The sequence below is a fragment of the Peromyscus californicus genome, unplaced genomic scaffold, assembly GCF_007827085.1.
Source record: "Peromyscus californicus insignis strain IS unplaced genomic scaffold, ASM782708v3 Scaffold_2__1_contigs__length_46816999, whole genome shotgun sequence".
In the NCBI taxonomy this organism is placed as follows: Eukaryota; Metazoa; Chordata; class Mammalia; order Rodentia; family Cricetidae; genus Peromyscus; species Peromyscus californicus.
In genome coordinates this window covers 30,875,296-30,898,380 of record NW_026294540.1, presented here as the reverse complement: position 1 = coordinate 30,898,380, position 23,085 = coordinate 30,875,296, and the positions used below count along the sequence as shown (strand labels likewise).

The 23,085-nt window shown below is 50.8% G+C and overlaps 1 protein-coding gene across 10 annotated transcripts in view; it reads right to left on the bottom strand.

Annotated features, from left to right (window-relative positions):
- Tnrc18 (trinucleotide repeat containing 18) overlaps window positions 1–23,085 on the bottom strand; it is a 112,400-nt gene that overhangs the window by 29,524 nt on the left and 59,791 nt on the right. For 5 of the 10 annotated variants that reach the window (XM_052754164.1, XM_052754165.1, XM_052754166.1 and 2 more), the window contains 8 exons: window positions 22,462–22,891; window positions 20,154–21,155; window positions 13,223–13,398; window positions 12,462–12,598; window positions 12,184–12,312; window positions 10,486–10,657; window positions 7,550–7,910; window positions 3,108–3,386 (listed from right to left, as the gene is read on the bottom strand). In XM_052754164.1, coding sequence (XP_052610124.1) covers window positions 3,108–3,386; window positions 7,550–7,910; window positions 10,486–10,657; window positions 12,184–12,312; window positions 12,462–12,598; window positions 13,223–13,398; window positions 20,154–21,155; window positions 22,462–22,891 — 2,686 coding nt within the window. Of the gene's footprint in view, window positions 1–3,099; window positions 3,387–7,549; window positions 7,911–10,485; window positions 10,658–12,183; window positions 12,313–12,461; window positions 12,599–13,222; window positions 13,399–20,153; window positions 21,156–22,461; window positions 22,892–23,085 lie in introns of those variants that run through there. The other 5 variants (XM_052754168.1, XM_052754167.1, XM_052754172.1 and 2 more) reach the window with 5 other exon arrangements.

The window sequence follows — 23,085 nt, the reverse complement described above, 5'->3', positions numbered from 1 at the left end:
GGGTGAGAGGTGGGAGGTGTTCCCAGAGTGATGGATGAAGCAGCCTGGGGATGCCAGCAGGGCAGGCAGGGGCAGGCAGGCAGTGCGCACTTGCGATCAATCACATTGCGACGTCACATGGTTCTGTCTCCGCCCCAGTGGGCCACAGCGGCAAAGCAGGCTAAGTGTAGGCAGACTTTTTCGGCAGCGCCTGGGTAACCCCACATCAGGCCTCCCTGGAGTTGGCCAATTTGGGTAGGGTGGGCAGGGGATGGGGAGGGTGGCTGGCTGGGATGGGGACTGGGAACTTCCCCTTTCTAAAAACTCCCCCTCTGTCCTGGCTGCTCAGCTGTGGAGACTGGAAGTCCAGAACATTTTTCCCAGGATTCTCGGGCAGTAGGCACCACCAGCAGGGAGGCGAGTCTGAGTCCCTGCTCTGGGTTTCTGAGATCCATAGTCAGATCCCAGAAAGCCAGGAGCAGGTTGGTCTCAGCACTCTGATGCTGCAGAACATTCCAGAAGGTAGAAGCCCAGAATGGGTGTTTTCCCAAGAGGGAAACCGGATTCTCCTGAGGTCTCCTGTGGTCCTCACAACTGGGTGCTTGTCAAGACTCATGCAGTGTCTAGTCTGACTGGCCCAGCATCTATGAGGACAAGGAGAGCTGAGAGACCGTGAAGAGGGAAGGAGTATCAAGAATTTCTGGAATTGTCTATACCTGGATCCACAGAGCTTGCCAAGGGTAGAGGGGGAGAAAAGTCCCAACAAAGACTCTCAAGGGAATGAAGGGGGGGAAAAAACACAAAACTTTAATATCAATATATGTATTTTTTTTAAATCCTGGCTCAGGGCAAGGGGTTGGGTTCTTGACTTCCCAAAACCTGATAAAGGCCAAAGTGATGTGCAGCTGCCAGACCCGGTGGGGGCAGACCCCGAGGAGGGGGAGTAAACAGAGAATAGAAAAGGAAAATGTTTTTTGCCTACCTACGGAGCAACGAGCCAGGCTCGGACTCAAACTCAGTAACCCGCTACGCCGTCTGCCCTACTCCCAAGCCTTCGCTTTGCGTCCAAGTGCAGCGTGAGAGCAAATGCGAGAGACCGAAACAGACACTCAAAGCATCATGGGTAGGGGTCAAGGGTTGGAGGGATGGTCAAGCTGCTGGGAGGAGAAAGCAGACATACTAGAAAAGCCACGCCAATTAAGTGTTTTAGTACCAAAGGGGCAGGAAGGCCCTATTACCCAAATATCCCTTTCTGAGACCTCACCAGCTGGTTTTGCTTTGAATGGTAGGGGCAAGCTGGGGAGCCAAACCCTGGCCCTCATCCCTCCAAATTCTGTCTGGGTTATGGTCCCTTGGCACTCACTGTCTAGGAGGCCTGGGGATGCCTGCTTCTGGTCTGTGGAGGGGCTCAAAAACTTTGGGGCTGGAATCCTGACTTTAAAGGCATGTAGGGAAAGGGCAAAGGTACCCACCCCAAGTCATGGGGAGGGAATAGAGGCCAACCAGTCTCATCCGCAGAAGACCAGGGTGAGGAGGCCTGTGACAGGAGCCAGTGACCTGCCTTGTAGCCCAGGTTGTCTTGGCTCAGATATTACAGGAACAGCCCAAAAGGCACCAGGCTCCTTTCATACCGTCACTCAATCAACCCAAAACGCATCTCTGCCAATTTGGAAGGCAGGTGTGGGAGGAGAAAAGCTTGCCCAGGAACCAGGAAGACTGGAAAGTAGGCCAGAGTCCTGCCCAGGGCTGACCCTCCTGTGACCCTCCTCCCCACATCTGGGGCCATGCTCGGGGAATGGGTAACATGTTGCTACCTGTCTGGGGATTTTCAAGTTCTAGCTCTAAAGGGAATTTACCCTGAAACAGACCCTAGCCAGGGGTGATGAACAGTCTCACTTTCTTCCCTTGCAGGGACATTTTCTGATTGAAGGGCCTGAGGGCTCTCAAATTTCTAACTGCAGGTTGCAACTCTGATGTCCAAAGTGGGAGCCAGAATGTTCTTTGGTGGTGGACCCCTAGGCTGAGCTGAGGCCGGACCTCGGGTCAGCAGCCCCCCGGAAGACCATTTTTGACCCTCAATGTGAAAACCGAGCCAACACTTTCAAATTGAACAAGGAAAACAAAAAAGAAGAAAACAAAAATCAACGAGATGGCCAAAAGGCCTTGACTCTGTACTGCCCACATGCCCTTCAAAACAGAAATGTGTTAGCAAACAAGTATTGGTAAGTTAATTGTTGTTCTTTTTTTTGTTTTGTTTTGTTTTGTTTTAAACCACTGGTGGGTAGTAGCAGAAGCTTCCAGAAAATTAAAACACAGACAAGCAGCTTAAAAGGGGAAAAAAAAAAACAAAAACAGATAGATGAAACAACACTTGACTGTACACCTGAAAAATGGAATGGATGCCAAAGATACCAGGGATATTTGAATAACAGAAAAGCAGTCCACCCATGTCTATGGCTTCTGGAGTGGGGAGGAGGAGCGGGGAGGAGGAGCGGTGGGGGAGGAGGAGCGGGGAGAGAGGAGGAGGGAGAGAGGAGGGGGGAGGAGCAATGAATGAAGGGAAACGGCAACCTGACGTCTAGTTAAGGACACAGCAAGAGAAACGAGGCACACAGTTTAGTTAAAAATGAACTCGGCATGTTTAATAAAGCTTGGCATTACCAAAACCGCGGTACAAACAGCAAGTCACACGCCCACACAAGAAGTCCGTTTTTACAAAATGCTCCTTGGGCAAGCCTCCGCCAGGCTCACGCCAAGAGAAAGCCCAGGCCGGCCTGGGGGTCTTGGGAAGGCAAGGTTAGGCTTTTGGATTGGGGAGGGGAGACCCTTTGGGGAGGGCCGGTGGGGTGCAGAGGGAAGAGGGTGAGAAATTCTGGGGGACTAAAAACGAGTCCGTGTAAGAGCTCCCTAAGGGTTGGCCAGTGATGTTATCACAAGTCTAAGCGAAAATAAAAAGTGAACACACAAAAAAATATAGGCGGATAGGGCAGACTACGCTGCCAAAAACCTAGACGGCTACAGCCATCCCTGCTGTGTGCACACACTCCCGCATGCTCACTTGCTCGCTCTCTCCCACTCACTCTCGCTCTAAAAACATGGAAGGTTATTTTGTGTTTGGCGCTAGTAACCTTGATCAAAGGAGTCCTCCTCGGAAGAGTCGCTGAAGGAGGAGCGGGCCTCGGCCTCTCGGAGCAGCAAACAGAAGGACTGCTTCCTGCTGGCGGCCGCCTTGGGTTTCAAAGTCCCGGGCCCCGCCAGGCTCCTCTTGGTCAGCTTGGGGCCTGTGGCTGACTTGCTGTTCTTGGCCACCATGCTACACAGGAGGGATGAGGTCAGTTTGGAGCTGGAGGGGCCTTGGGCAGACCACTCATTCTTCAAGAAGTCTTCATCTTCGTCTGAGTCCGTATCTGCGGTCAAAGTAGGTTTTTTTATTTTATTTTGTGTGTATGTATGTGCTGTCTGTGTCTGTGTCTGTGTATGTGAGTGTGGAGTGCATGTACGCATGAGTACGGGAACCAGAGGTCAACCTTGACCTTGGATCCTCAAATTCTTGTCACTTTAAAAAAAATTGTTATATTTTAATACCTTTTGTGTCCGTGTGTGGGGACATGAGTATGCCAAGGAACACATGAGAAAGACAGAGGACAGCGTGTGGGAGTGAATTCTTTCCTTTCACCTATGGGTCCCAAGGATTGAACTCAGGTAGCCAGGCTTGGGAGCAAGTGCCTTCTACCCATCTCACTGACCCCACCTTGTTTTTTGAGACAAGTCTCTCAATGGGACCTGGGACTTGCCATGTAGGCTAGGCTGGCTGATGGGGAGCCCCAGATGTCCTCCTTGTCTATGCCTGCCCAGCACTGGTATCACAAGCATGCGCCATCACACCTGTCTTTTCTGTGGGTCCTGGGAACTACTGGATTCTCATGCTTCCACAACAAGCACTTTACCCTCTGAGCCATCTTCTCAGCCCTTCGGAGTATGTTTTTAATACAGGTAAGTTGTGGAGCACAAGGAGGGGGGGGCTGTTGTCTCTTTTTCTGGTCAGTGCTCTGAAAACAGAAATGCGCTAGGACCAAGCGTCAACTGTCCACCAGCCTGGGCATTGTGAGAAGAAGCCCCAGCTCTTCTCTGATCTGTCACAAGCAGCTTGGATCGCCCACTGAGAGGCAGTCCAGGCCCTTTCCTCCGCGGCCATCACCCACCTTGGATACATCTACTTCTCCAGCCACTGGGTATGAGCGCTGGGGGCAAAGACACATGAGCAAAATTCTGAGGAAGGACCCTTCAATTTCTACTGGCCAGAGGCATGTGGTTCCTGTCCACCCTACACATGGCACACAGCCCAGGGGCTTTTCTAAGGGGAGGACACAGCTGACCAGGACCAATCCTATGTATCTCTTCCCAGATTCTCGCTCAACTTCACAGCAACAGCAGATTGAAATGGGCTGTAGGTGAGGGCATTCACAACAATGAAATGATCTCTCAGCCAGGGCTCCCCTCACCCCCAACTCTCTTTTCCATCAGAGAGCCAGCTGACCAGCTTACCGCCGATGGCTCTCTCTAAGTCTCTGGTCCTAACACATGGTTGCGTTGCCAGAGTTGGGAAGGAGCCCGACATAGGAGGCTCTTTGGTCCCTTCCAACTTCAACCCAAACATACACCATACACGGTTGCTGGGCTGTTGAGCAAGACAAGAAGAAAGGGCCCCACAGCCAAGACAGTAAGTAATCCCTTGATCTTCTAATAACCCACGCGGAACAAGAGGAACATGAATACACACAGCTACAGCCTGGCAGCGCCTAACATCTTCAAGTCCAAGAGAAACATGCAGGGGCACAGCGTGTCCCTAAAACACTTTCCACCACAACCAGGACCCCAACTTCAGGGCAGCCCACTGAGTCTGGTGGAGGATGTCAAATCTCACCAAACCACCAGTCTTTTACCATAATACCTTCTCATGTTCTTCTGTTTTAGTGTGTGTGTGTGTGTGTGTGTGTGTGTGTGTGTGTGTGTGTATACACACTCACATGTATCACAACACACATACGGAGATGAGAGAAACACTCTTTAGGACTTGGTTCTTGTCTTCCACTGTGGGTTCTGAGGACAGAACTCAGGTTGTCAAGCTATGCAGTAGCCATCATTCCCTCTGTGTTCGAACTTGATCCAAGGCCACAGCTGCCGACAGGTGACACTCACCAACTTAGCCTCCCATAGGGATACACCAGGTATGACCTGACATTCCTGTCCTCCAACCCCAACTGGAAAAGCAAGAGGCCACCACTCTCTTCCCCAGTCCTTCTCTCCTTGTGCCTGCTCATGAGCAGGGACCTAAGTAATCAGAGACCACTTGGCTGTGAGGAGCACTGCAGCCAATACCACCCAACACGTTCCCCGTGTGTAAGGCTGAGGGGACGGGCAGGCCTCATACACACTGCAGTGTCAGTCCTGGGGACCCACAGGTCAAAGACAAACAAAAATACACACAAAGCAGCAACTTAACCCTGAGGCAGGCACAGCGTCCACCTCCCTGCACGTGAGCAGACTCAAGGCCACTTACACCTGGGGAAGACCATAACTGGGGAGCCTGAACTCCAAAGCTCACACATGCTCTAAGTTTAAACTATATGCCTTCATCCCAGAACTCAGGAGGCAGAGAGAGCTCCGCGAGTTCGAGGCCAACCTTGTGAATTCTAGGCCCACCAAGGCCACGTAGTGAAACTCTGTCTCCAAAAACAAACAAAGGAAGGAAGGAGGGAGGGAAGGAGGGGGGAGGAAAGGAGAAAGGAAGGAAGGAAGGGAGGAAGGGAGGGAGGGAGGGAGGGAGGGAGGGAGGGAGGCAGGGAGGGAGGGAGGGAGAGAGGGAGGAAGGGAGGAAGGAAGAGGGAAGGAGGGAGGAAAACACTGGGCTGGAGAGATGGCTCAGTGGTTAAGAGAACTCTCTGCTCTTCCAAAGGACCCAGGTTCTGTTCCCAGCACCCATATGGCAGCTCACAACTGCCTATAAGTCCAGATCTAGGGAATCCAATGTCCTCTTCTGACCTCCAAGGATACACACACATGCTCTCATGAGCGCGCGCGCGCGCGCGCGCGCACACACACACACGCACACAATTAAAAAAAATTATTTTTATTTATTTTTTTCCAAGATAGAATTTCTCTGTGTACTTCTGGCTATCCTGGAACTCGCTATTGTTGACCAGGCTGCCTCTGCCTCCCAAGCGCTAGGATTAAACAAAACAAAACCCCACCTCATTAAGCAAGCATGGTGGCACATGTCTGTAATCCCAGCACTCAGGTGGTAGAGGTGGGAAGACTGAAAACTCAAAGTCAGCTCGGGATACACAGATACACTGTAAAGACCAGCAAAGCTACGGAATGGGACCAGGCACTGAGAGGGGAAGCGGAGGGAGACACCAGATGGAGATACAGTGAGATGGGGACTGGGGCTGGCAAACATCAGACCCTAGGTCAAATTCCCAGCACTACCAGCAAAAAAGGGGAGAAGACATATTGTGTCATTTTTTTTTTCCAGTTGACACTTAAAATCACCCACACACATATCCTAGGAACCAGAGCTTAGCAAAGTCTAAGACACAGCGAACTTGACGGAAGACAAGCAAACCCTGAGGACAGTCAGAGCAAAGCTCTGTGACATGGGACCAGATAGAGAAACCCCTCCTGCCTGCCGAAGCACCCGCATCCTTAGTACCTGCCTGTCTTGGGCATCAGGTACTCATCCATACAGAAAGAGTGAGTACCATTCCCTTGACAGGTAGAGGGCCAAGACCCACAAGAGGCCAAGGAGAGCTGCCTTCCTCTGACACACCAACCACGATTCCAGTCTCTACTTAAGTGCAATAAAAGCTCAGTCAGTCCCTCAGTCCCACAGGCTGCTCCATTTCCTTGGCTCCTTAGTCACACACAGCTATCTATTGCAGTAGACGTGTTCAAAGTGAAAAGAACATCCAGACATAGTAGTGAGCTGTCATGGGCAAGCAGATCAAACAGAACCTGGTTCTTCCCAGTTTGTCTCTTCCCACTTAGGCCCACACTCATCTTCCAATCCCTCCATAACCCACTAACACCACCACCCATGGCTGCACTTCTGTCTGGTATAAATGACAAACTTCCTGCAGGCAATGGAGCCCATCACCTCTAGGACTAAAAAGAAGCCGGGCGGTGGTGGCGCACACCTTTAATCCCAGCACTCGGGAGGCAGAGGCAGGTGGATCTTTGTGAGTTCAAGGCCAGCCTGGTCTCCAAAGCGAGTTCCAGGAACGGCGCAAAGCTACACAGAGAAACCCTGTCTCGAAAAACCAAAAAAAAAAAGAAGTCACTCTCCAGGCCACTGTATGGCCAATGGAAGGTTGGCCACTAGCATCCACTTCCATCCACCAATTACAAGTGCCTGTCCAACACCACATCTGCCATTTGCTGGCACTCATCTGGCTTCAGGCATAGTGCAATGCTTCGAGATACCCTGAAGTCCCTCAGAGGAGGGCAAGGAAGGTTACGGAGCACGTAAGATTAGCGCTGACCATGCAGTGGCGCTGAAGGCAATACTTACTATAGGAGTGACTGCTCACTTCCGAGGCAAATGGAGAATGGACAGACTTGGGCTGGCCTCTGGCCTTGAAGCCCCCCTGCATCTTCCTGGCTTTGGCAGCCCTTTTGTGTTTACCTTCTCTGGTGGGTTTCAGAGACAAGCCGAGGCCTTTGGCCAGCGCTTTCCTGTCCTTGCCCAGCAGGCTGTCATACGGAGTCAAGAATCTGCCACAGCCCCCACTAGTTTTCGATTTTCCCCCAGGACTGTCGGAAAACTTGAAGGGTGACTTCAGCTTGTCTTGTTTTGTGAGGGAGAGGGCTCGGTCTAGCTTGCTGGCCAGCTGCTCCTGGTCGCTCGCCATCTTTTTCTTCTTAATCTTTAGCTGGGGAAGGAAGGTTGAGTCACAGATTAAGACATATGGCCAAAGAGAATCATGAGTTTTGGGTCACAATGCTTATGAGACTGGGCTAACTCTCATCCCATGTCCTCCTCGAAACTGTTTAACTAGTCCTCAGTCTTTCCATCTAAAATGGGGCTATCTGCGTCTATTATGAAGATAACCAGGGTGTAAGGTCCTTAAAACATTAAATCAGGCCAGTGAGATGGCTCGGCGGGTAAAGTACCTGTCACCAAGTCTGATGACCTGAATTCAATTCCCTACAACCTACAGATTGGAGAAAACAGACTCTGACCTCTACACGTACCTGACATACATGCCCCCAACATGCATGAGCATGCACGCGCACGCGCACATACACAAATAAATAAAAAGTGAGGACTTAGAGAGACAGCTCAGTGGTTAAGATCCTGTAATATTCTTGCAAAGGACCCAAGTTCAGTTCCCAACACAAAATCCCCTGCAACTCCAGCTCCAGGGGATATAATACTGTCTTCCGGATGCTGTGGGTATCTACCTGCACTAATGTGCACACATACCCAAACACAGATACACATTTAAAAACAACAGAAATAAACCTATTTAAAAATACATAAATGCAATAAATAAAGCACTTATTAAAAACTCCTAGCCTGGGAGAGATAACTGCATGGTAGGGTGCAGTGGCTGCTCTTCCAGAGGACCCAGGTTCGATTCCCAGCACCCACAAGGTAGCTCACAAGCATTTTGTAACTCTAGTTCCAGGAGATGAACGCATGTGGTGCACAGACATACGCACAAACGAAATACCCGAACATGTAAAACTTAAAAAAATATTTTAAGATGATGCCTGGTCTAGTAATCACTTATAAAAGCTGTTACCATGGTAACAATCATAGCTGGCAACGGCTTTCCCATCCTGGCTTTCCACAGCCCTGTCTGGAAGTGCCTATAGAAGAACTTTGAGAAAGCAGGACTACAGATGGGCGGGAGAAGGTAGCTGGATGAAGCGATGAGAGCCAAGACTAGAAATTGAGCCCAGAGCAGATCTGCTTTCTATCTCAACCTCCCACGGCAGCTGCCGGAGGCTGCTTCTCAGTCTAAACCAGCCTGTCCAACTAAATGGGTCAGAGCTGCCAAGAAAACGGCTGGAGTATGCCTTGAATGCCTAGACCAGGGAGAATGATTAGAGATTTCACAGATTAAATTTCTCCTTGCCTGTCTATCGCCAATGGGAGTCATTTGTTGAAATGAAATGTGCAGTTTCAAAGGCATTAACGCTCTGCCATTTCAGGGTACTAGCTATATATTTTTAATCAGCATTGCAGGAGGTGGGGGAGGGTTTGGAATAGCGTTGCTAAGATAATTAACAAAATCGCTCACCTGAGGAAAGAAGAGCCTAGTGTACAAAAACTGGCAATCTTTTCATGCCCCCCCCCTTTTTGGTTTTTTGAGACAGGGTTTCTCTGTGTAACAGAGTCCAGGCTGTCTTGGAACTTGCTTTGTAGACCAAGCTGGCCTCGAACTCACGGAGATCCTCCTGCCTCTACCTCCCAAATACTGGGATTAAAGGAGTTAAATTTTATTCTGATTTTCTTTTCCTGAGACAAGGTCTCACAATAAAGCCATGGTTGGCCTGAACTTGTGGTGTAGACCAGGCTGGACTCTCTGCACATGCCCTGATATCTTTTTAATTTAATCTTATTTTTTGCATATGTATGTGTGTATGGTATGTGTGTTTGTATGTAGAGAGGCACACATGTATTTGAATACAGGTGTAGGGTGACAGCCGGCATCTTCCTCCTTCACTCTCTACCTTTTATACCGAGGCAGGATTTCTCACTCAAGCTAGGACTGTACCCAGAGTTGGCTGTTCTGGCTGGTCTCAACAGCCAGCTTGCCCCAGGGATCCTCCCAAGAACAGGAATTACAGATCAACCACCATGCCCACCCAGCTGTGCGTGGGTTTTAGGGATCTGAACTCCAGTCATCACACTTAAACATGAAATGCTTTACCCACTGAGCATCTCCACGGCTCCAAACTGACTATCTTCCCCATCCAGCCCCTTTATGTGACATTTTACCTCTGATGACAAAAACCAATCAAAACACCTCCTTCCCACAAGACTTAATGAGGAGGCACATTACCATTCAGAAACAGGGTCCGTAAGTGCACGGTCTCAAGGCTCTGTAGAAATGAGAAATTACCCCCGGAGAACTCAGACTGACTCACAATAGCATCGAGGCCATGTGCAACGCCAAGGTGCTCATTAAACAATTACACTGCTAAACAACGGAGGAACTGCGATTTGGTTACACGCTTGCGATCTAACCTCCCGCTGGCTTAAGCAGCGTCTCAGTGCACACAAACTGATGTAGTGTTTAGCCCTACCTCCACCTCCTGTTACTTTGCCAGGTCCTTGATCTCCCCTGGGACTTCCTTTTCTCCCCACAGGGAGGAAGTTAACTAGCAGTAGGGACCAACCGTCCTCTATCGAGAAGGTTCATTGTCTCTGGTATGACCTCCAGACCTCCAAGTTGAGGACTGCATCCCAGAGTCTTGCAAGATTGATTTACTGACCTGACTCATGAAGTCAGATGAGGTTTCGTGATCATCCCAGCTCTGGTTCCTGCCCCGGGCTTTCCCTATGCTGATGAGGGCATCTTGGTCTTCCTCAGGCCCCTTGTGCCTCTTCCTTATCCCAGCTCCCAGGTCGTAGTCATCTGAAGTTAGCAGGGATTTGCTGTTTAGCCTGAAAGCCAAACACATCGTGGGGGTCAGCACCTCAGGCAGGCCACACTCAAAGGCAGGGGGTCATCCACCCATGTGGCCCTCAGGGGTTGGGCTCTAGATGTGGAAAGAAACAGTGATGGACACCAGAATGACCAGTGTGGGAAGACAGATGAATGCTAGTGAATGGAGTACAAAGCGGGAGGGGGGCTTCAAGTCGGCATCTTCCACCAGCCTCTCTCTTATGCGGTTTCAGACAGAGAGACAGACAGACAGACACACACACACGAACTATTAAGACATATCTCTACCAAAACTGCACCAAGAGTAAAGGTCAGGAAATACTAAGGAAATCTACCAGGGTGGGAGGGGTGATTATATCAAATGCTGGTGTGAAGGGGGCACCCTGCACTGGACTCCCTTTTCTGGAGAACAGAAGGGGCAAAACCCAGGGCTTGGTGCCTGCTAGGCAATTACTCTACCCAGTGCACTGTATCTCCAGTGCCTTCGTGCGGCTGGCTTGTTTGTTTTTTAAACAGGTGAGAAAACAGAGACAGGATGCTCAGGAGAGCTAACAATGGGCCAGCGTCACAGGAGTGGTGGAGCTGGAACTCAGAGCAAGAAGGTTAGCATAATGGTGACCCTCCTGGTCACTAGGCCTACATCGCTGGTGGCCCCAGATACTTGATCTATTTCTCCACAGCCGCTCTTCTAGCCTCCTGTGGTTGGTGACAGACATATGTTCATCTCTGTTCTTGTATGTTCATCTCTATTCTTTTCCCAGTCAGGATCATCCAAGGTTAAAGATGTGGCAAGATGGAGGCCATTTTCTCATGACAAGACCATGAATATCCCACTGCCTTGCCTGTGGCCACTCCGAGCCCTCCAGACTCCTTTTTGTTTCAAAGCACTGGCCAACCTAGTATCCACCCACCCTTGTGTACCAACACGGAAAGCTACAGGACCCCTTTCCTCAACGGACCTCATATGGCCCATACAGGTACATGGGGAGGCTGGAGCCCATCTGTACAGAAGCCTGGCTCTGGAGAGACAGAGCCCTCATCCCAGCCAGCATTCAAGACCACCTCAGGAGGGGCCCTCTGAAATGGCTGCAGTGCCACTCAAGAGGACCTTGTCCCCAGAGAGCAGCCCTGGTCTCCTGTGGGATCCCAGCAGGGTAGGGATGTATCCAGCCTGTCCTAGAAGGCTGGAGCTGAAGTGGTACTTCCGCAGGGAGGAGCCATGGAAAGAAGCAAGAATTAGTCCCAGGTGGGGAAGAAGTGGGCGGGGCAGGAAGGCGGGGCCAAGTGTTTGGGTTAGAGTTAAGCCACTGACAATCTTTCCACTTTCATCTTTCCACTCTCTTCGCTCACCCTCCTGGTCTGAGCAGCACTCCGGGCTCTCTGGGAGCTGCCGTTCAGGGATCAGAGCACCAGGCACTACCAGGTCCCCTGGCGCCCAGTAGTGGGCGCCTTAGAGGGGGGCCCTGCTCCTCCCCTCCGAGCTGGGTACCAGTCAGTCCCCGATCCACCGAGGGGCCAGCCTTACTTTCCGCTACCGCTGTGGCTCTTCCCTCTCTTGCAGGGGGGCGACAGGGCGCTCGGGGTGTGGGTCCGTTTCCGCGGCCTGCCAGGGCCTCTGCGTGCCAGGCTTCTATGGGCATCCTCGTGCCTGTCCCTTAAAAAGAATTCACAGGCTCGGCTGGGAACCTGGGGTGGGCGGGGCGCGGAGCGGGGTGCTTGGGTCCACGCACACACCTGATGACTACCACAGTCGACCTACCAACCAGATGTCCAGGATGGAGTGCAAGCTGGGGAGACACTCACCCCGAATCCCGGCGTCGCTGGAGCTTGACCAGCTCACGCTGTTTCTCTTTGTACCGCCGCTGGACCTCTGCCAGTCGCATCCGGAAGTCCAGCTCCAGGGCATCCATGTCTTCCAGGGAAGACTTCATAGCAAACATCTGGAGGGAGGGTCAGGAGGAGGGGGAGACAAATGAGGATGCTGACGTTTGCTGATGCCCCACCCCCCCGTCAAAGACTGACTTTAATCCCATTGCTGTCCCCCTTTTCGGTTGGATTTTAGAGACAGTGTCTCAAGTAGCTCAGGCTGGCCTCAAACTCAGTATGTAGTCAAGGATGACCTTGACCTCTTAATCTTCTGCCTCTACTTCCTGAGTACTGAGATTGCAGGCGAACTCTCAGCAATCCTCCTGTATCGGCCTTGCAATTGCTGGGGTTACAATATATAAACCACTAGGTTATTCGATCACTGTTCCCTACTTTCTGTGGACCTGCCTCTTCTCTATGTCCAGGACCCCCTAATGCCAACTTTGCCAGGTGGTATCAACACTTAAGATGACATGGTCATGGTTTAATGAGGGCAAGTGTGTTATTTACACACATGGGCTTGCAGTGGACAGCAGCTACCCAAGACCACACAGGCAGCAAAGGGTAGCCCCAGGCCTTGCTGCCAGTCTGCTTTCATTCCAGGTCATCACACTGCACCCAAGGGACATGCCTGACAGAGTGTAGCAAGAGGGGAAGGACGGACAGCCTGCAGGAGGAAGAGAAGCCATCGGGCTCACCCGTTCCTCCTTCTTTTGCATCCAGCTATATTTCTTGTTGGAGTTCAGTTCACGCGGAAGCCGCAAGTTCTTGAACGGATCTGAGAAGGGGCTGTCTAGCACCTCCTTCAGCATGTGGCTGCTGGCGGCCAGCAGGCTCTCCAGCGAGGGTCGCACGGCCAGGTTTGGATCTGCACCTGGGGAAGCAAGAGAGACAGGGGAGTCAGTGCTGGGACCTGGACCACCGGCAAGATGGCTGCACCCACCCAGCCAGCCATCCTGAGGCCAGACCAAACTTCCAGAAACTGCAGTCAGCTCTGGCTCAACTGTGGACACACAGCCACATCACACTGTGATCTACTGGACTGAAGCCATTCTGGGATGTAGGACACAGTGTCAAAGACAAGAGAATGCTCGGACCCGGGATATGGAACAGTTTTGTCCCCGCAGCATGTGTGAAAGGTCAGGACTACCTCAGAATGACCAAAGGCTGGCAGAGGTTCCTTCTCAGGACAATGGGTATCCATCCCCATGTGTTCCTACTTAAATTTCTCATTGGTGAATATGCTGTTTCTTACATCAGAAAAGAGGTCCAGGGAACCACCTGTCACCCCAGCACTCAGATGGCTTGGGCAGAAGGCCTGAGCTCAGGCCACACTGAGACTCCTCCCTCCTTCCAAACAAACAAACAAACAAACAAACGGTGGGTAGGTGGGTGGGAAGCACACACAAAAAAGACACAGCTGAGCAGGTAAGGAAGTGAGCTGTTCTTGTAAAAGATCTGAATTCAATTCCCATCACCCACATCTAGCAGCTCAGAGCCACCAGCTCCAGGGGATCCAACCCTTCTGCACCTGCACTCACATGTATACATACACATACACATTAAAAATAATACATATATTTTTTTAAAAGGGCCAGGCATGGGCACATCCTTAATCTCAGCATTTGGAAGGCAGGTGGATCTCTAGAAGTTAGGGGCCAGCCTGGCCTACAGAGTGAGTTCCAGATCAGCCACGAGTACATAGTGAAACTCTGTCTCAGGAAAAAAAATAATAATAAAATAAACAAACGAATGAATGAGAGAGACAAAAATAAAAACCACAAACTGGACTAGGGAAAATAGCTGAGGAAAATGCCCACTGTGCAACTGTGAGGCACTGAATTCAAATCCCCAGAATGCATGTAAAGCCCAGCACAGGAACATATACTCATAGTTCCAGTGTTCCTACAAGGGTTCCTATGGTGAGACAGAAGTCAGGCAGAGGAAAATTCCCCCAGAAACTCGGAGAACCAGCTAGCCCGGCACTTCCTGTGGCGAACAGGGAATAAAGGGGAAAACGGGCACCAGATGTTTTTTCTCAGACTTCCACACACATGCTGTGGCATGTGCAAATCAACATTAAACACGTGTGTGTGTGTGTGTGTGTGTGTGTGTGTGTGTGTGTGTGTGTGTTCATGCACATCAGAATTACACACATGCACAAAAAAGTACATATTTTGTTGTTGTTTTGTTTTTTCGAGACAGGGTTTCTCGGTGTAGTTTTGGTGCCTGTCCTGGATCTTGCTCTGTAGACCAGGCTGGCCTCGAACTCACAGAGATCCACCTGGCTCTGCTTCCTGAGTGCTGGGATTAAAGGCATGCGCCACCACCGCCCGGCTAAAAGTACATATTTTAAAAAGCACAAATCAAGGAGAAAGATGTAAAGACCACAACACACAGTCTCCCCTGGGGGCAGATGTGACATAGTATGCCAGAGTTCCAGGAATGTATTGTCATGTTCAAACGTTTCTAACACACCCAGCCTCCTGCATAAATATTAAAACACAATGGAGGGCTGGGGATGTTGGCTCAGTCATACAGTGCTTGCTCTCACAAAGCCCTAGGTTCAATCCCCAACACCATAAACAGGCATAATGACATACAAGAATAACCCCAGTACCCAGGCAGTGGAGGCTCTGGGATCAGGACTTCAAGGTTGTCCTTGGTTACATACAGAGTTTGAGGGCTACGTGAGCTACATGAGACCATGTCTGCCTCAAACTGACAATCCTCTTGCCTCAGCCTCCCAAGTGCTAGAATTTTCATTCTACATCACCATGCCGGGCTATTTTAATTTTGTTTTTATTTTACTGTGTGTGTGTGTGTGTGTGTGTGTGTGTGTGTGTGTGTGTGTGTGTCTTTTATGAGAGAGAAACAGAAAGAGAATTGCTACATATACATAGTATTATATGGGGGTCAAAGGACCTCCTTTCAGAAACTGGCTCTCTCACTTCCATCCTGAGTTCTAGGGAATCAAACTCAGGACCTCAAGCTTAGCAGCAAGCACCTTACTCGATGAGCCATCTCACTGGCCCTCTTTGCTTTTTTTTTTTTTTTTCTTTTTTTTTTTGGTTTTTTGAGACAGGGTTTCCCTGTAGTTTTGGTGCTTGTCCTGGATCTCGCTCTGTAGACCAGGCTGGCCTCCAACTCACAGAAATGGCCCTCTTTTCATTTTCAAATTGACATTTTCTCTTTGATCTAAAAGTTAACCAATTTTTGTGTACAATTCAGGCATACTTGAGAAAGAAAATGAAATCATCCATGTCTGAAGGCTGAGAGTGAGTGTGAATAAGCCCAGCACTTTATATAATAATCAAGGCTTGGAAGCCTGGTTCCCAATGCTGGCTGGACTCCTCAGCGGGGGGGGGGGGGGGGGGGCCTGCCCCGTGTCACGCTGGCTGAATCACTGAAGTCTCCCTGCCGTTCCCACTAGATGTCAGCAGTGTCCTTCTGAACCAGTGACAACCAGAATTGCTGCAGCCAACATCCCAGAGGACAGAAAAATATCTCCCCTTAATGAAAATCAGTGGTTTGGGGTTTTATTTCAATCAAATTTTTTTATATATAATTATTAACTCTTCAATTATGTTTTGAGATATATAACTTTAGCTGACTTGGTACTCACTATGTAGACCAGGTTGACCTAGGACTCCTAGAGATCTGCCTGCCTCTACCACTTGAAGTGCTTGGATTAAAGATGTGTGTACAGCCGGGCGGTGGTGGCGCACGCCTTTAATCCCAGCACTCGGGAGGCAGAGCCAGGCGGATCTCTGTGAGTTCGAGGCCAGCCTGGGCTACCAAGTGAGTTCCAGGAAAGGCGCAAAGCTACACAGAGAAACCCTGTCTCGAAAAACCAAAAAAAAAAAAAAGATGTGTGTACCACCATGCCCAGCTTTTTTTTTTTTTTTTTTAAATGTGTTTTGCCTGGTGTATCTCTGTGTGTGTGCACGAGTGTGTGTGTGTGTGTGTGTGTGTGTGTGTGTGTGTGTGTGTGTGTGCCAGAAGATGGTGTTGAAGCTCCTGAACTTACATATGGTTGTAAACTGCTCACGTGGGTGCTGGGAATCAAACCAGGTCGTCTGGAAGAGCAGTCGATGCTCTTAAAACACAGAGCCATCTCTCCAGCTCCACTTTTTTCCTCTTTTGTTTTGAGATAGCGTCTCATGTAGTCCAGGCTAGCCTTGAACTCCAGACACTCTTGCTTCTGTTTCCTGAGTGCTGGGTGACAGGCTGTCCTACTGTGCCTGGCTTATTCATTACTAGAGATAGAACCCAAGGTTCTGTGCAGGCGTTAGGCAAGCACTCTATCCTGAGCTACATCTTCGGACCTTTTTTTACTTTGCAACAGTTACTCAGGCTGGCTTTGAACTGACGTGTATGTGACACAGGCAGTCCTGGAGCTTTCACTCCTCATGTTTCAGTCATAACAGGGATTACAGGCCCAAGGAACCCAGCCAATGGTTTTTATTCTTTTATTTTTGGTTGTGAGCCCAGGCTTTAGCAGCTGAGCCATCTCTCCGGCCTGGGTTTTATTTTTATATATCCTTAGGTAAACGAAGGCCAGGAGGTAGTGAACCTACCAGGTTCCTTGTATCAAGATGAAGCAGGCCGGTGCTGCTCTACTCCACCCTCATCACGTCAAGGTCCTCAGTGAGGCAGAGGACAGCTGACCTGTGTTCCAGAAGGTCCATCTCCCTCCCACCAGCCTCCTGATCCAAAGCTACCCAGGGTACACACGCCAAGCCAGCCTTTATGGGTACAGTTGCAACCCCTAACTTATAGACAATTGGATTCTAATCCCAGATATTACAGTCCAAGAGAGCCGCCTGCCTTGGCCTCCCAAATGCTGGCACTGAAGGTGTGCACCAGCCCAACCAATCTCTTAGGTACATCAGGATGTGGCCTCGACTGAAGAGAGGGTTCCTACAGAGGTGGATTAAGGTAGGTCCTAATCTAATATGTATGGTTTCTCCCAAAGGAAGTCAAAGTCTTAAAACAAAGACAGGCAAAGGGCAGACATCTACAAACCAAAAAGAAAAGACTGGATGGGTCCACAGCATGCCTACAATCCCAGCACTCAAGAGGATAAGGCAGGGGAATTGCTGCAGATTTTAGGCCAGCCTGGGCTACATACTTGACTCAAGAAAAAAAAAAAAAAGGAAAAGAAAAAGAAAAGAAAGGTTGGAGAGATGGCTCAGAGGTTAAGAGCACTGGCTGTTCTCCCAGAGGTCCTGAGTTCAATTCCAGCAACCACATGGTGGCTCCCAACCATCTGTAAAGAGATCTGGTGCCCTCTTCTGACCTGCAGGCATACATGCAGGCAGAACACTGTATACATAATAAATAAATAAATCTTTTTTTTTAAAAAAAAGGAAGGGAGAGAGAGAGAGAGAGAGAGAGAGAGAGAGAGAGAGAGAGAGAGAGAGAAGAAAAAAATCTCTAGTCAAAGGGGCCCAGTCACTGGCAAACTATTCAAGCAATTCCAGCAAACAAGTGAATAAGCTTGTGGCTGTCACAACTAGAGATGACCTAGAGGTGGGCCCAGCTATTGCTCACTGCTGGCCTTTGATTTGGGGGTTTAATTAATCTCTAGGAGTATGAGGAGAGGTTCCTCAAAAAGCAACAGGCACCTAGTATGGAGGTGCATGAAGGCAGTCCCTGCTCCCCAACAATAGAACTCTGACGTGTGTGTGTGTGTGTGTCCGTGTCCATGCATTCCCACAGTACATGTAGACGTTCAGATGCCTAATCAGGTGTCAGTCCTTACCTCCCTCCTTGTTTGAGGAAGGGTTTTTGTTCCTGGTGTGTACAACAGGCAGGAATTCTAGCTCCGCCTCCAATTTTGTTGTAGCAACAAAGGAATGTCGGGTGCTTGTTTCCATAGCCAGCTTTATATGGGTTCTGGGATTTGAACCAGGTCCTCACACTTAGGTGACAAGTGCTTTGTCACTGGAGCCATCCCCACAGGCCCTCAGCTGTAGGTTTTTGTACTGCAAAAAGCATGCACTCCAGTGGGCCCATGATGAGGAGTCTGAGTTCTTACTGGGGCTCTGGGAAGGACAGGCTCAGCCCAGCTGAGCAGGCCCATAGGCACAGGAGGAATTCCTGAAGGCACCACTGAGGGCACTGAGCCTGGCAAAATGAGGTCAACAGAGAGAAAAGTAGAACAGGGAAGGGGAGAGAGGCAGAAAAAGGAAGAACCAACCGGGCATGCACAGGAAAAAAAAAACCTCAAGATGACTTAAGCGCCCAGATCCAGCTGTATCTAATGCTGCTTTATTATTGCTCAACTTTGGTTCCATGAGCAAATAAATTCTGCCCTTTGGGGATGGGGGAGGGGGAGAGTCTAACATAGCCCAGCCGAGCCTCAAACTCAGTATGTAGCCAGAAGATGACCTTGAAGTCTGGATCCTCCTGCCTCCGTCTCTCAAGCGTTGGGATCACATGCTTGGTTCAAGTGGTGCTGAGAATGGGATCTCATGCATGCTGAGCAAGCAAGCACTCTACCAGCAGAACTATGTTCCATTTACTGCATTACATTTATTTACTTGTGTGTGTGTGTGTGTGTGTGTGTGTGTGTGTCTCACACATCCGTGCGCACACACATGCTGCAGCACACATGTGGAACTCAGAGGACAACTTTTGGGAATCAGTTCTCTCTTCTATTATGTAGGTTCTGGGCTCAAGACCATCAAGGCTTGGTGGTAGGTGCCTTTACCCATCGAGTCGCCCCTCTCACTCACCCCCACTCCCGCCCAACCTCTCTCCCAGCCAATTTAACTTAAAAAAAAAAAAAATCCTGCTCTCATACAATGCCAGAGGAAGGAGATGGAACTGGAGACTTACGTTCATCAAAATGGCACCTCTGGTTATGTTTTCTCACTCCTCCCATCTCCACTTCAATACTGAGATGGAACCCATAGAGCAAGCACTCTACCACTGAGCCACCCCCAGGCCCTCACTGGGGGATTCTAGGCAGGTGCTCTACCACTGAGCCACACCCCAGCCCCTCACTGGGGGATTCTAGGCAGGTGCTCTACCACTGAGCCACACCCCAGCCCCTCACTGGGGGATTCTAGGCAGGTGCTCTACCACTGAGCCACGCCCCAGCCCCTCACTGGGGGATTCTAGGCAGGTGCTCTACCACTGAGTCACACCCCAGCCCCTCACTAGGGGATTCTAGGCAGGTGTTCTACCACTGAGCTAATCCTCAGCCCTCTTTTTACTTTTTATCATGAGATCAGGGTTCAATTAGTTGCCTGGGCTGGCCTTCTATTCTCTCTAGCCCAAGCTGACCTTAAACTCACAATCCTCCTGCCTCAGGCTCCCATGTTGCTGGGATGATAGCTCGTGCCACCAATCCTGGTTTTACAATTAAAAGCAAAAACAAAAAGAATGTGAATAAGACATTCTGGGAGCCTTGGAAGTTTTTAAGAAAAAAAAAAATCTAGATCTGTAAATCTACTGGATGGCCTGGACTTTGCTGTGTATACCAAGCTAACCCAGAACCACAGAGACAGACCTGCCTCAGATTCAGAAATGCTGAGATTTACAGATGTGGACCACCACCACTGGCTTTTATCAATTTTCTGAAAAAGAACATCAGAAACATTCAGCCCCAGGACTTACCTACAACCTCTTGGCCCCTGCGGTCAAGCTCCAACTCAGCTATCTCACTCAGCAAGGTGATTCCCTGCAGGAAGCTGTGTTCCAGGCCTACGCTGGGGGCTGTGTCCAGCTTCTCCCCGGCTGGTACCCCAGTACCCAGAGAGGGCAGAGGCCTGGCCTGGGGCAGCTCGGCTGCAGCTGCCAGTGCATTCATGCCGGCCAGCGGGTCCTCCAGGCCTGGCAGGAGTGATTCAGAGCAGCTCTCTTCAAGATAGCAGGTACTCCCTGGAGCAGGTGCAGCCTCCTGGGCCTCCAGGTTCAGACACTGGCCCTCTGGGACAGGTAAGTCACAGTCTGAGAGCTCTAGGCTGGGCTGAGGCTCAGTCAGGGATGGCTGGGGCAGGCTGTCCTCAGGCCCTGCCTCTGTCATGGGCCCTTCCATTGGCACATCCAGGGGCACCTCCACCGGCTCTTCCTTAGTCTCCACCAGCGGCTCAGGTGTCAGTTGAGTCCCCAGCTCCAGGGCAGCCACGCAGGGCTCTGTCCTACCTGGTAGTTCTATCTGTGGTTCAGCCACTTGCGCAAAGTCTGAGGCTTCAGAGGGCTCCCGGCAGCCCTGACCCGCTGTGCTCAGTGCCTGGGCCTCTAGCAGGCCACCTCCGCAACCACCTGCAGGGCTTACAGCCACCATGGTCTCTGGGACAGGCAGAGCCAATGGTGACTCGAGGGGAGGCAGCTCCGTGGGACCCTCTTCGACATCCTCAACCTCAGCCTTCACCTCACGGTCAACAAGCGGCAGGGGCTCCTCTGGACTGTCCCGGGGTGGCTCTGGGATCTTGGAAGGTGACAGACAGATGGGCTTGTCTTCAGGAGACAGTGCCAGGCGCTCGGGCTCATCAGCTGGGAGTGGTACATCAGGGGCGAGGCCATCAGCGTCAGCAGCCGCAGTGGGCTGCAGCAGGAAGGGGTAGGGTCGCCCGTAGTGTGGTGGCAGGGCCTGGAATGAGTACCTGGGGGGGATATCTGCCGAAGACAGAAGAAGTCAGTGAAGGGGGCTCCCCGGGGCTCTAACCTATCCCATCACCTGAGAGGGAAGACACAACATAAAACCAACCGTTCCTGCTTGATCAGCTGCAGGGTAGGGAACACCCTGCCCTCTGATCCTGAAATAACCCAAGAGCCTTCTACATGTCTGAGCCTTGGAGAGTCAGCCACTATCTTGTCCTCAAGGGTCTTACAACTGTAAAGGTGAATCGGGACTGGACCAGAAGCAAATGATTAAACAAGGTCTATGAAGATCTGTCAGTCAGCCCGGGCTGTACCTCACCCCAATAAAGCATGTGTTCAAAAATCTCACAGTAGCTGGGCGTGGTGGCGCGCGCGCATGCCTTTGATCTCAGAACCTGGGAGGCAGAAGCTCACAGATCTCTGTGAGTTCAAGGGCAACCATGGGTACATAGTGAGACACTGTCTTGAAACACAGCAGAGCAAAATCCTTCATGGTAATACAGTTTTGTCCTAAGAGGTGGGGCTGAGAGGAATGACTGTGGCAGCGTCAGTCCTGACCCAGGCCTGGGCAATGCCCAACAGGAGCTTAACACGCGTAACAGTCTACCAGAGAGTAGGCTCGAGGCCAGGCATGTGCTTACCCCTTAGCGTCAGCATTACACCAAAGACTGCCCAAACTAACTCAGCACTAATACAGGATTCTGAATTAAAATCCAAATCCTCCCAAGTGCGAGCTCACTAAAGAGGACACAGACCTCAGGCCCCAAAGCCACCTGCAGTCAGTCCTAATGAACACAGGACACTGGGACAGCATGTGTGTGGGGTCAAAGAGGTTGCCCAGATGGGAACCTCTAAGTGTTCCCAGGGTGACTCAGCAGTGACGGTGCAGAGTTTACAAGTCTGGGTTTTCGCTGTGCTCTGAGTAGCCTGCCTGCACGGATGCTATCAGACCCATGTTCCCTGCACTACACTAACAAGGGACCGGGAAGAGATCTCAGCTACATTCATTCCAGAGTTGACTGGGGGATCCACAGAGTGCTCATCAAGAGAGTGAGTGAATGGATGAATGAATGAGCCACTGGACAGGGTTCAGTGACTGAATGAAGCAGAGAACAGATTGTCGTGGAAGATGAATGGACAAGCAGGAGTGACACAGGTTCACAAATGAGAGAGTAAATGAATGAGGGAAGGAATAAATGAATGAGCCAGTGAGTGAATGAATGTGCAGTGAACAGACAAGAATGAGTGAATGAGCCAAGCCCATTGAACACTCAGGAATTCAGTGTCTCATGGACAGGTGACCCCTGTCCTGCACACTCACCTGTGAACAGGGCCTGGAAGGGGCTGGGCGCCTCCTTCTCCAGCTCGAGGTCTTTCTTCTCCACCACGTTCTCAGGAGCCTCTTCCTTGCGGGTGAGGCCAGGGGTAGGTGGTGGGGAGGCAGGCGGCGGGCTGCTGGGGTGCGAGCTAGGCGTGGCAGGGTAGGTGTAGGCTGGTGGCTTAGACACATCCTCCACCTTCTGGATAACCTTGGCCTTCAGAGAGGTCACGGGGGAGGCTCGGGGAGACGGGGGTGGACTCACGGCCTTGCCATGGGTGCCTGTGGGGCCTGTAGCTAGGCCGGTAGGCTTGCGAGGCAGTAGCCCTGGGCCTGAAGCACTCAGGCCGGCCTTGCCTGTGGTCTCCAGACTCCTCTTATTCACCTTCTCCTCCATCTCAGTTCGATGCTCCTGTGCTTTCAATCGTTCCTGCTGGGGAATGGGACAAGGGGTAGGAGCAGCACAGCAGGAGCCATCATCACCTGCCTGGTCCCTGGAGCCTTCCACTCCAGAGACTATCAGGCAAGATCCAAGGTCCAGGCCACCCAGCCCTCCCTGTCCCATACACCATAGACATTCCACCGTGGCCCACGTGTAATAAACATGGCATTCTACGGAACCCAGAG